This window comes from Tamandua tetradactyla, chromosome 4 (assembly GCF_023851605.1).
Source record: "Tamandua tetradactyla isolate mTamTet1 chromosome 4, mTamTet1.pri, whole genome shotgun sequence".
In the NCBI taxonomy this organism is placed as follows: domain Eukaryota; kingdom Metazoa; phylum Chordata; class Mammalia; order Pilosa; family Myrmecophagidae; genus Tamandua; species Tamandua tetradactyla.
In genome coordinates, this window is record NC_135330.1 from 169058602 (window position 1) to 169072051 (window position 13450).

General features: G+C 47.1%; 1 protein-coding gene across 5 annotated transcripts; it reads right to left on the reverse strand.

The window, feature by feature from the left end:
* Nucleotides 1-4114: 4114 nt before the first annotated feature.
* On the reverse strand, nt 4115-12797 carry ZIC5 (Zic family zinc finger 5). 5 transcript variants are annotated; one of them, XM_077158588.1, is made up of 2 exons: nt 11327-12797; nt 4115-6858 (listed from the first exon to the last, which is right to left on the reverse strand). In XM_077158588.1, exons 1-2 carry the CDS (start codon nt 12780-12782, stop codon nt 6416-6418), a joined length of 1899 nt encoding a protein of 632 aa, XP_077014703.1. In that variant the 5' UTR covers nt 12783-12797; the 3' UTR covers nt 4115-6415. The 5 variants fall into 5 exon arrangements, 1 of the variants encoding a protein (XP_077014703.1); XR_013174687.1 differs by lacking the exon at nt 11327-12797 and adding an exon at nt 9167-9448 and having other exon boundaries at nt 6746-6858; XR_013174688.1 differs by lacking the exon at nt 11327-12797 and adding an exon at nt 9108-9448 and having other exon boundaries at nt 6750-6858.
* Nucleotides 12798-13450: the final 653 nt, after the last annotated feature.

Genomic DNA, 13450 nt, shown 5'->3' on the forward strand with positions numbered 1-13450 from the left:
CTCCCCCCCCTCCTTCCGTCCCTCCTATCCTCCCTCCTTTTCTCTCCCTTCCCCCTCCCTTCCCCTCCCCTCCTTTCTCCTCCCCTCTTTCCCTTACCCTCACCCTCAGCCCTCCTATTCCTTTAACGCCTGCTCATGACTGCGTCCCTGCTGTCCTTAATATAGGATGGGCTCTTCTCCTCAGCCTCCAAATGAGAAGTGACATTTGCACTCGTCTCAGCCAACGCGTGAGCAGAGCACGGGGACATAGGCCCATTGAACAAGCGCGGCCGAGGGGCCGGCTTGGCGGCACCCGAAACTGCCTTAATTAATACCATCTTAAATAGTCCAGCAGCCACCGAAGACAAAGTTGAAGAAAGACTTTAAGGCTGAGTGCCCCTCGACAAGCTCTTTTTCCCCCGTGTCATTCAATATTTAATGCGCCCGCTTGTAATGCTACTACTGGTGTTCCTTTCTCAGCAAGGACATTATTTTTTCACGGTGCCCATAGCCAGGGAAAGCCCTTTAGGCAAAGAAAATCAAAATGTTTGTTGTTTTGGATGACTTATAACTCTTGTTTAACACAAGCACTTTCAGGAAAGTATAACAGGCGCAGCCTCCAAAGCAAACAACACAATCCTTGTGACAGAGTCGGACACAAAAAGCACATTGTCTTGCGGGCTACCTCTTTTCTCTGGTGCTAGATGGGGGCCTGTCTCCGAGTGAACACCACGATGCCATTTCACTTTTGAACTATTGTTTTTGAGTTATGCCATGTGGTCAAAAGGAGCGAGAAGGGGGTTGTTTCCAAGCTCATAAGACAAACGAGTTGCCTTTTCATTGAAATCCCCCCGCGATCCTTGAAAACGGAGTTTAAATGTCACCTCCGCCTTTCTAATGGGCACAGGGCTGGAAGCGACCCTTCAAAGCGCCTTGGTGATAAACGACCCTTATTAAATATGGCCCGGACTTCTGGGAAAGTCCCGCGCCCGGACAGCCCGCGCGGAAGAGCGCCCCTCGCTGGGGAGCACTGGAGAAACCGAAGCCACCCCAACAATTGAGGGAGGCGGAGTCCCCAGCCCCTGCTTGGGAGTGGGGGAGGCTTGGTGGGAGTGGGGAACCCGAGTGAGGGGGGCCAGTTGTAATACAACTTCTTAACTGCCGCCCCCAGCACGCCCGTGCGCCCCCATCCCCAGAGACTTGGAGTGAAAGGTTGGTGCGTTTCCCCCATGACTTCTTTTTGTCCGTTGCAGAGTGGCGTCTGCAAGTCTGAGCTGCAAAGTTACTGATTTGCAGGCTGCATGTTAAGGCAGCCCATGTAAGTAATTTCTCCGGGCACCCCAGCAAAGGAGAACAAATCGCTGACAAAGGCGAGCGCTTTCGATTCAGCGGCGTCGTTAAGGCAACCCCAAAGTATTCCTTCTATAATAAGTTCCACTTCAAAGGGTTTCTCATTCAGCAGTGACTGCTTCGCACTTTTATTAAGTCCGGGCTTTTTCACTCGGAGGAATCATCTGTTTGGTTATTTTTCATCGTGTTTATTTTTCACCATTCACACAGTACTTGTATTAAATAAACAAAGAACAATCGCTCTGCAAATAAAAGTACTTAGGTGGGGAGAGAAGGAAGAGGAACTGGGACTCTGGCGCCCCTGCGCCTCTCCCCTCCTTCTATCAACCCCCCACCCCCACTCAGCTTTCTCTCTTCCTCTCCATTCTTTCTCTCTCCTTTCTCTCGAGCAAGGAGGTTCTATAGGGGAATCTTAGTATAAAATGGGCGGAAATATATATATTTCTGAATATATACATATCTATCTGATGAGGTGAACATTGACTGAACTAACATGACATGAAAGTAAAGGTCATTGCAACTGTATCTTAATAGAGTGTCTAGAATTGGGATCGACATTGTGCCAAGGGCTCGCCTGGCCCTGCCCATTGCCATAGCAATACTGGTGCTCGGTGTGGATGTACCAGAAAAGCAGTAGTTTGAATTTCAAAGAACATGCCTTTGAACTTCTCCCTGCCTGATTAGGCACATGTGTTGTGTGTGAATGTGGGCTCTGGAGTGTTTGTGGGTGTGGAAGGGTATACAAGTTTGTGTTTTTGTTCACCAAGGAAAAGTGTGCTGGGAACCCTAGGATGGTGTCACTGTGGGGCTCCTTTGCCATCCACCAAAACTTGGAGGGCAAGTTTCTTTGGCCCTATGTCTTTACTTGGTAGATTACAGGTGGATGGGCAAGCAGGTAATGATGTGACAAGATATAAGTAGCAATGTGTCTGGGTTGTTTTGTTTTCCTTGTGTTTGGTCTTCCTTTCCTCTGACATACGGTGCTCACTTGAGATAAACCAAGCATTGTATTTCCTAATCAAAATGGAAGAGAAAATACTTTTGGCCAACATCTCTTGTCCCATTTCACGGATAGATAAAACCACAATGATCTCCAAGGGCACCCACAAATTAAAGACATAAATGATGAGACTGTGATACAAATAGAACAACTGCAGATAGTTGGGCCTGGCTTTCAAGGGGTTGGGGCCCCATTTTTCCTAGTCCCCATGGCTAACATGCTTGTGTGACCATCACCAACTCCTTAAGAGAATATAATTCCCACCCTCAAGCCCTTTCTGAATTATTTGGATTTTATGACCATTAGCCGTACCAAAGACCATCCTGTATGGGAAAAAATATATACATAAACTACAACTAATCATGTGTTTGAAAACTCTCCTAGCCTGGGAGACAAAGGTAGATGATTTAAAGTGTTCGCAAGGGCCACATTTTGCCTACGAAAGATGAAGTCTTTGATGATAGCCAACTTAGTGTCAATAAGTGGCTTTCTTTGAGACATATTCAGATGGGAACGTCTTGCTTGCCAATTGCCATAGAAATCTTAACACACCATGAAGATTGTCCAAGCGCCAAGCCTTCCGTTCTGGACTAAATTACTTTGAAGTGGCGCAGGACGAGCAGTGGTCAATTTTAACTCTATAGACTGGACAGAGAACGCTGGGAGTGGGAGATTGTGCGTTTTAAAGCAGAAAATAAGAAGGGGAAACTTGTTTTATACACTCTATACAAGGTTCTGCTCATTGTCAGATATCTTTTATCTTTTATATTTCCCATGAATGATTCATGTCTTGGTGGCTTTGTGTCACCCTTCCTTTGACAAGAAACTTCATTAGAGAGCTATAAGTTTTCCCATTGATTGAAGCCCTCATTTATGACTGTTTTTCTCCTTCGTGTGCTGGTTATTGTCATCTCGCTTAAAATAACTCTTTGCAACCTGTTTCACCTTTCCTACATTTAACAAACCTGACTTTTAAAAACCACTATAACCTTTTGGAGAAACTCTTAGTGGCATTACTACTGATTGTTTTAATTATATGCCTTTTATCAGTTTTTAATTTGCTAACATAAAAACAAGCAAATGTCTAGGCTTGTTAAAGTGGATAGTCAATTACATTAGTTTAAGCCACTTGTAATTGTTGCTATTTAAGAACCTAATTTCTCCTTAATATCTGCCCTATAATGCTGAACTAAGTTACTTATAACTACTCAACTCCCAAATAAACAACAAATATTTTGATCTTCCATTACCTAATATAAGAGGAATTTGATGTCCACTACTCAACTTCACCAACTATGTATTAAACTCAATATCCATCTTGTTCCTGAACAATTTTGCTTTCACCTTCTTTGTTGTTTCTGCCTGTCTTTCCTCATTCTTTGTTTCTTTTTTTTAGAGGCTAGACACCCCCCACCCCAAAAAAGTTAAAATTCACTTTCAGGCTTTTCATTGATTAGAATCACTAAAGATACTAATGTTAACTGCTATTTATCTAAACAAATGAATGCAGTAACCCCTAAGATTTATATTAGTGTACATGAAACCTTCAGGGATTAGTCTTCATAAAATATATTGTATTTACTAGATTAAAATGTAAATTAAACCAAGGTGTAAAAATATGTTCTTGCTTAGGGAGAGGCTAAGAAATCAAGAGATCAAAGAAGGAGAACCTAAATATTTACTACATCAGTAACTTACTGTTTCTAAGAGAATGGCAGGGATATGCCATTATGTAAAACAGAAGCAATACATAGGAAGAATACCTTTATTACATTTTTGCTTCATAATCACTCTTTCTTTCTATTGGAGATACACATTTTAAGATTTTATTTTAGGTGTATCAAGAACCAATAAATCTGCGGCAAAGAGTCAACCTATACATGAAAATACATAAAATACATATTCTTTTGTTTCATAATAAATAAACCTGTAGCATAATAAAGTATAGTGCAAACTACCATTGAAAAAGTTGTATAAATAAAACAACTCATTATAAATCAGGAATAATTTGTTCTAATAAGTTTACGACACATAAATTATCCCCCCAAAGTTTATACCTTATTTTGTCTATTTGAAAGGGCTTTGAACGTGAATATGCAAATCAAATAAACTTTTTAAATGTAGAATTATTTTATATTCAAGTTTTATAGTATTTTTCTTTATAAAGGAGGGTCTGCGTGTTTCATATTCACCATAACAATCTGAAGACAACATTAAAAGGCTTTCAAAGTGACAGCACCATGCACTGTACTAGTAATATATCTATAAACTATATATAATCTCATCAACACAATGCAAAAAAGACATGCAGGAAGAGTCTTGGTTTTTCACATTACGCTGTTCATTCAAGTAAGCTTAAAAATATATTTTTTCCATTTTCCTTCTTTTTTTAAATAAACCATGAATCATAAATGACAACCTTTCACCAAAATGGATTATAATTCTTTGGTGTGCTTTGTACTCTTCCAGGCAAAAAAAAAGGATGATGTCTGAAAATAAATTAATTCAACTGTACAAATAATAGTGTTCACATACAAGTTATTAACAATGACAAGACTACATCAACCACTCACAGAACACAAAACAAATTTCTACAAACCCTGGGGAGGGGGTGTCTTCAGGGTCTCTGAGGATTATTTAGTGCTCTTAGTATATTTGTATGTTTATGATGGACTATACTTTGCCCATGAGATGTGTTGTAACAACCAAATATAAATTGACTAAGAGTTATTGTCCTAGGTCCTTGACCTTTTTTATACTAGCTTGACAGCCCTGGCAAAGGTCACACATTCATCACTGTTTTTTAGTAACTATAAACCTTTTTAAAAAATTTAATATGTATAGCAATTCCCTCCCTTCTTTCAATGTAAATCATACATTTCATACACTGTCATTTTCAAATGGAATAGAGTTCTGTGTTCAGTGCTCAGGTGGAAAAATGCATTAAAATGCAGTTCAGGTATTGAAAAATACAGACTTTTAAAAGGTTGGTAGAATAGTATAAAAGAGGGGTTGGCTTGTTTTAAAAACAACAGCTTTCAGAAAAAATAGGCATGATGCTAACATCACACTTCCTCAGACTTGACTGTCAATTTTGGCATCCCAAAGAACTTATGATCTAAAACATCTCTTTATTACACAAGAAGTCTGGCACAGTAAAGAGGCAGCATCCAAGATTTCAGATTTTTTTTTAAAAAGCCATAGAGGGAAAAGAAAGCACTTGAATTTCTTCCATTTTATAAAATATCAGTTTCACAGTTTCTATTGCAGCAGCTTTTTTGGTCTCCACTTTTGCTTGAATAATCACAGTAGCACAATGTATGGAGATATATAAAGATTGCTGCATCTTTTTTTTTTAACCTTATAAGTAGGATACTGAAGAAATAATCCTGTATAAAAATACTGTGTAAAGATGAGATCAGTGATAAAAGAGTAAAAATTAAAAATTACAAGTACTAGAACTTAAAGGGTTTTTACAAATATTTTTGGACATGGGTACAGTCCAAGATCTGTTGGCAATGCAGCAAGTATGTGGTTTACAATCAAGAGGCCTTTGCAGAATTAGGGCCCAACGAGGAGGCTCAAAAGCAGCTGACATTATGGTGTTATGGTTTCAAAGGCATTAGATTAGACAGGCACTCCAGGAAATGCAGAGGGCCCTGTTGCTGTGTTAAGTTCTGACTTATGCTCTTTCTCTCCCCCTTTAAAAAAAAAATACATATACATATATATGTATATATACATATATATACATATATACATTGCATCGGGAGCGTGTATCCTGGATAACTAAACACTCTACTTATTTTCCTTGGTAGTTTGCCCTCAGCCCTGTCCCCCAGCAATGTACAAGTCCAGCTTGGTTGGGTTTTTGTTTGTATTTTAAGGGAAAAAAAAAAGTCCAAATATCTTAATTAAATTAATTAAATGTACAAACACCATAGGGTTTCATACTGAATAAATAGGGCTAATTAGACCTGGTGGCAAGCCTGAGTCATGGGTTTGTCTCAGACTCAGCATTGTCTCAGGTCAGGATATGGTCCAAGGATTCCCGTTTATTGTTTTACTTATTATTAATTTTAAACTCTAATGTATAGTCCGCACAACTTCAGAGTTCCCATAAATTTCCTCATCTTCAGACTCAGAAGTGGTTCCATTACTGGAAGGTGTGTGGAGGTGGCTGGGGGCCCCACTGGCCTGGCAAACATACCACTCATTGAGGTTGGTGACCTGAGGGGACAGAGCAGTGGAGCAACTCCTGGTTGGGTCCAGCACAGGGGACAAGGGGGCACCGACTGGAGTTCCTACTGATGAGTAGCCAAGGGTTCCTGGAGAAGGTGGTGGAGACTTGCAGTGAATCTTCATGTGCTTTCTCAGAGAGCTTGGGTGAGTGTAGGATTTGTCACAGCCTCGAATCTTGCAGTAGTAGGGCTTGTCACTGGTATGAACATGAGAATGTTTCTTTCGATCACTGCTGTTGGCAAACTTCCTGTCACAGCCATCAAATTCACATTTGAAAGGCTTTTCCCCTGAAACAAAGTGCAGGAAAGGTTAACAATTGCTTTCCAGAAGGCTCTCACTTGATAAGACAAATCTTAGAGCAGAAAGGAGGATGCAATTTCCCATCCTCCCCAAGATCACCTCCCAACCTAATTCTATGTTACAGGAAGCAACTGGAAAGGGACTGGTCTGGTGTCCACTGGCCTGGAGGATCTCCTAGGACCTATAGGTTATAACAGTGGTAGCTCTGGCCTTGTGAGAGGATAAGATGTCAGCCCTGCAGTACCACAGGGGTCAGGGTCAGAACAGCCGGAGCAAGGTTCAGGATATATCATCATACCTAATACCCACAGACTACCCCTCATTTCCCTTAAGGCCTACACACACAGAAAGACAAGCAGGAGATCCCTTCTGACAAGCAAAATGGTTTATAAAATGGTACTTCAAAAGTCACAGTCGAGGGAAAGAAATAAGGAAAAAGAGAAAAAAATGAACACATGGATTCCATAAAAAGCAAACTGGGAGTACAGAAAAATTATGTTAACAATGGCATTTTGTTTCAGAGTGTTCCCATGTTTCAGTGTTGGAAAGGGGCAATAGGAAAGGATGTGGATTGGGGAAGTAAAGGAAATAAAACAAAACACCCCTTCTCTCTTCAGAAATCAAAGCACCTGTGAGAAACATACTCCCACCAATAGATTTTAATAAACCTAACTGGGAAGAGAATACTGGACTTCATTCCACCAGCTTTCCTCACAGCTTTTACTGTGATTAGGAGCACAGGAGAACCTTAACGAATATTAAATAAAGACAAGTCTCAACCAGAACCTACCATTTATCTGATGACTTAAGTAAACTTATCCTACCAGCTTTTTACATTGCTTAATAATAATAATAATAAAAGACTGACAATTTACCAGAGTCTTTTGGACCATCGCCCCTTTAAGCTGCTCTAACCACCCCTTAACACAATGCCTTCAACACAAGGTCCATAGTCCAGGAAGTTTAAATGCTTAGTAAGAAAACTAAAGAAATTCAGCCACACTACACCTTGGTGTTAAAAAGCAAAAAAGGAAGATAGAAGGTAGCAGAATAATTGAATTTTTCCTCTCACCTAACTATCTATGAACTTGATATATATTTGAACCCATAATTAAACAAGTCATCTCATATATATCATTGTATAATAATACTTTCTTTCATATTTAGATGATTTAAAAAATAAAATCGAGTGTTTCAGAAACACACAAGGGATGGCTTTTTGTTCATTTTGAATAATTTAGTCTTAAAAAAACTGTTTCAATCCAGCTTATTGCACATAAATTTCCACGACGATTTCATTTTCTTTGTACAAATATTTCAGTATAGTGATTTTTAAAAAATATTTCACCAACAACAACTGGTTCAATGCTTCAATGCCAGAGTATGTAAGCACATCTGACAAGAGAATTCAGATGTCTGGACTATAACTTACCCCACTGGAAATAGCATTTAAAATGAAATTAGACATTATTCAAATATACCTCCTACATTAATCTATAAACGGGAAAACAACACAGCACTCACAATGATAATCACACCCTTTAAAAATTCTCTGTAGATGAGATGTGACAAAGTTAATTTCTTTTTATCAAAACATCAATTATTTGTTCTGATTTCCCCTATTCCACTTCGAGTTGGAAATACTAATTTAACAAAATGTTCTTTTAAAAATAATAATACATTATAATTAGGCCTTCTTCAATATGGAGACTTAAGTGGTTTTATTGAGTCTATGTAAATGTGCAATGTTCTTTTTTTTAGAAATCTCATATTTCTGTACAACCTGCATGCCCTGTATTATGAATAAACCCTTTGAACATTACCAGCTCTTCCAGCACATAACAGGAAACAATTAGGTCCAGAGAAGGGAGAGAAGAGGAAAGAAAAAGCAGAAAATGAAAGACAAAAAAAGAGGAGAGGTGGAAGGAAAATAGGGAGGGTAATGGAATTGCCCATATTACTCAGGGAGGCTAACGGGGCAGTGAAGAAATCCTACCAAACCAGAAAAGCTGTAGGACTCCAGTGTTTACATTTCAGATTCTGACAGAGGGGTCATGTCAGAACTGAACTATTCACAAAGAATTTTAGAGACGTAGTGCCAGTCAAAAGCAAGGGTGAGTGGGTCTGGATAACTCCCACGTCCTACCAGTCTTCTTTCCGTGAAAGAACTTGAGTGGACCCAGAGGAACGTTATAAACGGAACTGGAGGGCACAGGGGTCAGGAAATGGGCCTTACAGAGTGGATTACTCCCTTTGATCAATCTGTTCCGAGATCCCCAATAACCCCAAAGTCACCCTCAAATGAGAAAGTAGCTGGGAGGGATGGTCCCTCTCTGGACACAATTCTGGGTGGCGCCTGGTACCGCCCCAAACAACAGGCCCAAGTTTCAAAGTTTGAACGTGAAGCGTCCTCATCCCTCCCGAGCGACCCGGCATCCTTCATCCGGCAAGGAACCCGCAAGCCGCCAGAGAGGGAGTAAGACATGCAACCGTCTGCATCAAGTGGAACCAGAAAACAAAGCGGCTGTGGGTCCGCTCCGCGCCAGGCTCGACAACGGCCTCGGCGAGGGTGGCCGGGGTCTCCTGGCCCCCGCCCCCACGCACGCGCACACGCGTTCCCGCCGGGCCCGCAAGGGCCGTATAGCGAAAATCCAGGGTCAGCTTCCGCGTCATAAATTTCCAGTTCCTTGCTTTACAAGAGCGGAAACTGCCCTCAGCTGCCCGCAGCCGCGAAGGATAGGCTCACTTCCCTCCCCAGGCCTGGAAAGGCGGGAAGGGCCCGAGGTCCCAGGTAGAGCTTTTAGATTTCTCTCTGGGGAGGGGATTGAACGGTGGCCTCACCACCCGTGCTCGGCATGTCCCCTTCGAGGTCCCTGACCTCTGCCCCTTGGGGAAGAGCTGAGCACTGGGGCTAGTGCTGGCTTAGCCGGCCAGGTCGTTTTTACGAAAGCCTAGTGGGAAGGTTCCCTTTAGAAAAAATCATTAAAGAGGACAGATCCCAATTAGGAAAAATGGGGCTAGGAAACCAGGGTACTTGAAAAACACGCTCTCAGCCAGCCGTGTCCAGGGCAAGATTGCTGTCAAGTCGGACCAAGGCTCGGGACTCCAGCCTCGGGTCACCTCGGGGGGTTGAGAGGCCCCCGTGGTCCGGATCCTTCTCCTCCGCAGATAATCCTAATCCCTTCGGCCCCAGCCTCTGGACTGGCTTTAGGACCCACGCCCGGCGGCTGCCTCCTCGCTGTAGTAACGCCGATAAATCAGCCAAGTAATTACTGAATGTAAACTCCAGTTACTTAAGCGTCCTCCGAGGGGTAATATTGTCTGTCCCTATAAATCCTGACTGCGCTCGCGCTTCTCAGCGCTTCCATCCAACGCGCTCATCCGTTCAAAGGGCGCGACGACAAACAGGAGCGACCCCACCACCCCACGTCGCATCTGCTCTCATCGGGGGCTGCGACATCCCAAAAGGCAGGGATTTCTGGGGTGAAGGGGAGGGTTCCCTATGACGCCTGGAGCTTCCCCCAAATACTATAGACTGCGCGGGTGGCTCTGCAGCTCGCCCTCTTCTTCCTGCAACTGCAACCTTCTTTAAAAGGGCAGAAGCCAATATTTCCAGCAACTTCTAGGGCACGGGTGATAAAACGTGCGTGAGGCCATGTATGAGGGGATATGGTGTGTATGATGACTATAAATGAGGAAGTGTGTGAGTGTATGTGGAAGGTGAGTGTTAGTGTAGGAATATGGGTGCATGAAACTGAAGTGTGTATGAGCGGTGTGTGTGTGTGTGTGTGTGTGTGTGTGCAGGGAGGATTTCTGGCGACCCAAAGGTACGGTCCTCTCGTCTTTCAAATCTTGCCCGGTAGAGACGAAACCCCTCCCTTCCCGGAGGGCCTAGACTGAGTTAGGACTGGTGGCCTCATACAGGCAACAAATTCCCACGCGCCCTTCCACGCCTGCCCTTAGGAGTAGGACGACCGCGCGAGGTCTGCGACCGGCGGTGGGGGGCGAGGGGGGAGGGGAGAGGCCAGGGTGGTTCCCGGCTCTCTAGGCCCCCCTTCCTCGCCACCCATCCCGAATTCCCGGGGGTCGGGCGGATGGGGGCTGCCGACCGTCCTGGGCGCCTTCCTGCTGCTGCTGCTGCTGCTTCTGCTCTCCTGCGGCGGCGGCAACTGGGGCACGATGCAAGTCCCGGCGGAGGGGCTGCGGAAGCGCTGGAGACTCCGCCGCGTGGGAACCCTGCACGGGCCCTGAGTGTGCTATCGAATTACTTATTCATAGAAAAAAAAGGGAGGGGAGAGAAAAAAAAAAGAAGTCACATGTCCGGGTTATACGTGTGCGAAGAGAAGCAGCAAAAGGAGTGAAAAATTAAGGCGAGCAGGAGGAAGAGAAGCAGCGGCGGAAGCGGCGGCGGCGCAGGAAGCAGCGGCGGCGGCACGGCCGGGGAGAGACACCCACCTGTATGAGTGCGCTTGTGTATCTTGAGGTTCTCGGAGCGCGCGAAGACCTTGCCGCAGCCCGGGAAGGGACAGGGGAAGGGCTTCTCGCCTGTGTGCACGCGGATGTGGTTGATGAGCTTGTATTTGGCCTTGAAGGGCTTGCCCTCGCGCGGACAGTCCTCCCAGAAGCAGACGTGGCTGCTCTGCTCAGGGCCTCCCACGTGCTCCACCGTGACGTGGTTCACCAGCTCGTGCATGGTGCCGAAAGTTTTGGAGCAGGGCTTGGCGCCGCAGACCGGGGGCGGGGGCGGTGGCGGTGGCAGCCCGGCCACCTCGTCCGGGTCGATCCACTTGCAGATGAGCTCCTGCTTGATTGGCTGCCGCATATAGCGCAGGAAGGCCCCGGCAGCCCCTGGGAGGTGGGGGTGGTGCGGGTGCTGCGCGGGCGCGGGCGCCGGCGGAGCCGGGGGCGGCGCGTGGTGCTGCAGGTGGGGCCCTGGCCCGGCCGCTGCTGCGGCGGCAGCCGCTGCCGCCAGGTTCAGGTTTAAGTTCACAGCTCCATAACCGTGTAGAGCGGCGGCGGCGGCGGCAGCAGCCGCCACCGCCCCATAGTGCGCGTCCCCCGAGCGCGGCGCGAAGGGCGGTTCGGCGCGGCCGTACAGTTCGGCTGCCGCGGCTGCAGCAGCTGCCGCCAACCCCAGGCGCATCTGGCCGTTGAGAGGGTGCGGGTGGCCGCCGGGGGCTCCCGGTGTGTCGTGCAGCGCGGAGAAGAGCGCTGGGCCCCCGCCGCCTCCGCCGTCCGGGCCCGCGTAGGTGCCGCTGGCCGAGATGAACATGCCAGCCGAGTAGGGAGGCGGGGCCGGGTGCTGAGGGGAGCCGGTGTCGGACCGCTGCTCCCCTCCGAGCGGGGCCCCGTGCATGGCCGCCGCGGGGGCCGTGGCGGAAAGGTCCCTCCGGAGGATGAAGTCCCTGCTGTGGCCTTTGCCGCTGCTGCTGCCGCCGCCACTGTTGGTGGTGGTGTAGCCGGAGAGGGCAGGAGGAGGAGGGAGAGGGGGAGGGGGTGAAGGGGTGGGAGGAAGGGGAGGGGCTGGGGGCGGGGGCGCAGAGGTCTGCATGCGGCTGCTGCCCCCGTCGCCCGGGTAAGTGCCCGCGCCCGGGTGCGCGACCGAGGCTGCAGCGTGGGCGGCGGCCGCCGGGGCCTCGGGCTGCGCTGTGAGCGCCTGAGAGGGAGGGCTGAGGCTGAGCGCGCTCGCCTGGGCCATGTGCTCGGGTCCGAGCGTAGTGTCGGCCACGCCGGGGTCAGCGCCCAGGTCCCGAGGGCGTAGGTGCGCGACGGCGGCGCGGAGTTGGGAGTGGGCGGGCGAGCTAGCCAGCGCCGGGAAGCCTGTCATATTCTGAAGTGGCTGGGCCTGAGCCGTTGCCAAATCTGCTAATCTCAGCGCTGGCAGGTTCCTCTTGCTCAAAGGGAACTCCATCAGAACTACACAATCAGACCCATAAACCCACACTGGGGGGACTTTTTTCCCCTCTGCCCGCCTTCAAAAACATGTATATATTAGGCGCTCTTTAACTTCTTTTGTCCTGGCCTCCTAACTCCGCTTATTCCTGTTCCCACTCTGTCCTCCAGCGATTGGCAGAACGAACACCACTTTTGAGCTGCACAGTGGGACCGAGATTTTGGAAAAAGCACGGGTGGGATTGGAGGAAGCCACATGATTGGCAGCAGCCGTGGCTGCCCGATTGGCTCCCGTTCGGGCCCTTGCTCAGCGGGCAATCGCCCCCGTGCTAGCTATCGCGTTTGCTTTCTCTGGGGGCCGCCTCCTCCCCAGGAGCCCCCTACCCCGCCTCCCTGGGGATGCCCAAGTTTCACTTGCAGAAAGTTTGCGCAGAGTCTGCGCGCGCAGCACCCCACGCTTCCTTGAAGCGCCTCACCGTGAGCGTGCGCCGGCACGCGGCCGAAGGGCACAGGGTGGAGGGGGCCTGGGTCACCCAAGGGGGAAGAGACGGGGAGGAGTCCCCAACTTCAAAAACTTCTGCCTCACCGCTTGTTACGTCCTTTCCAGGACCCAAACACTTTCGACCTCTTCCTCTGGAAGAGCGCAGGGCTGCTCTCTGTGGAAGAAGGATGAGCAGATGTACGCCC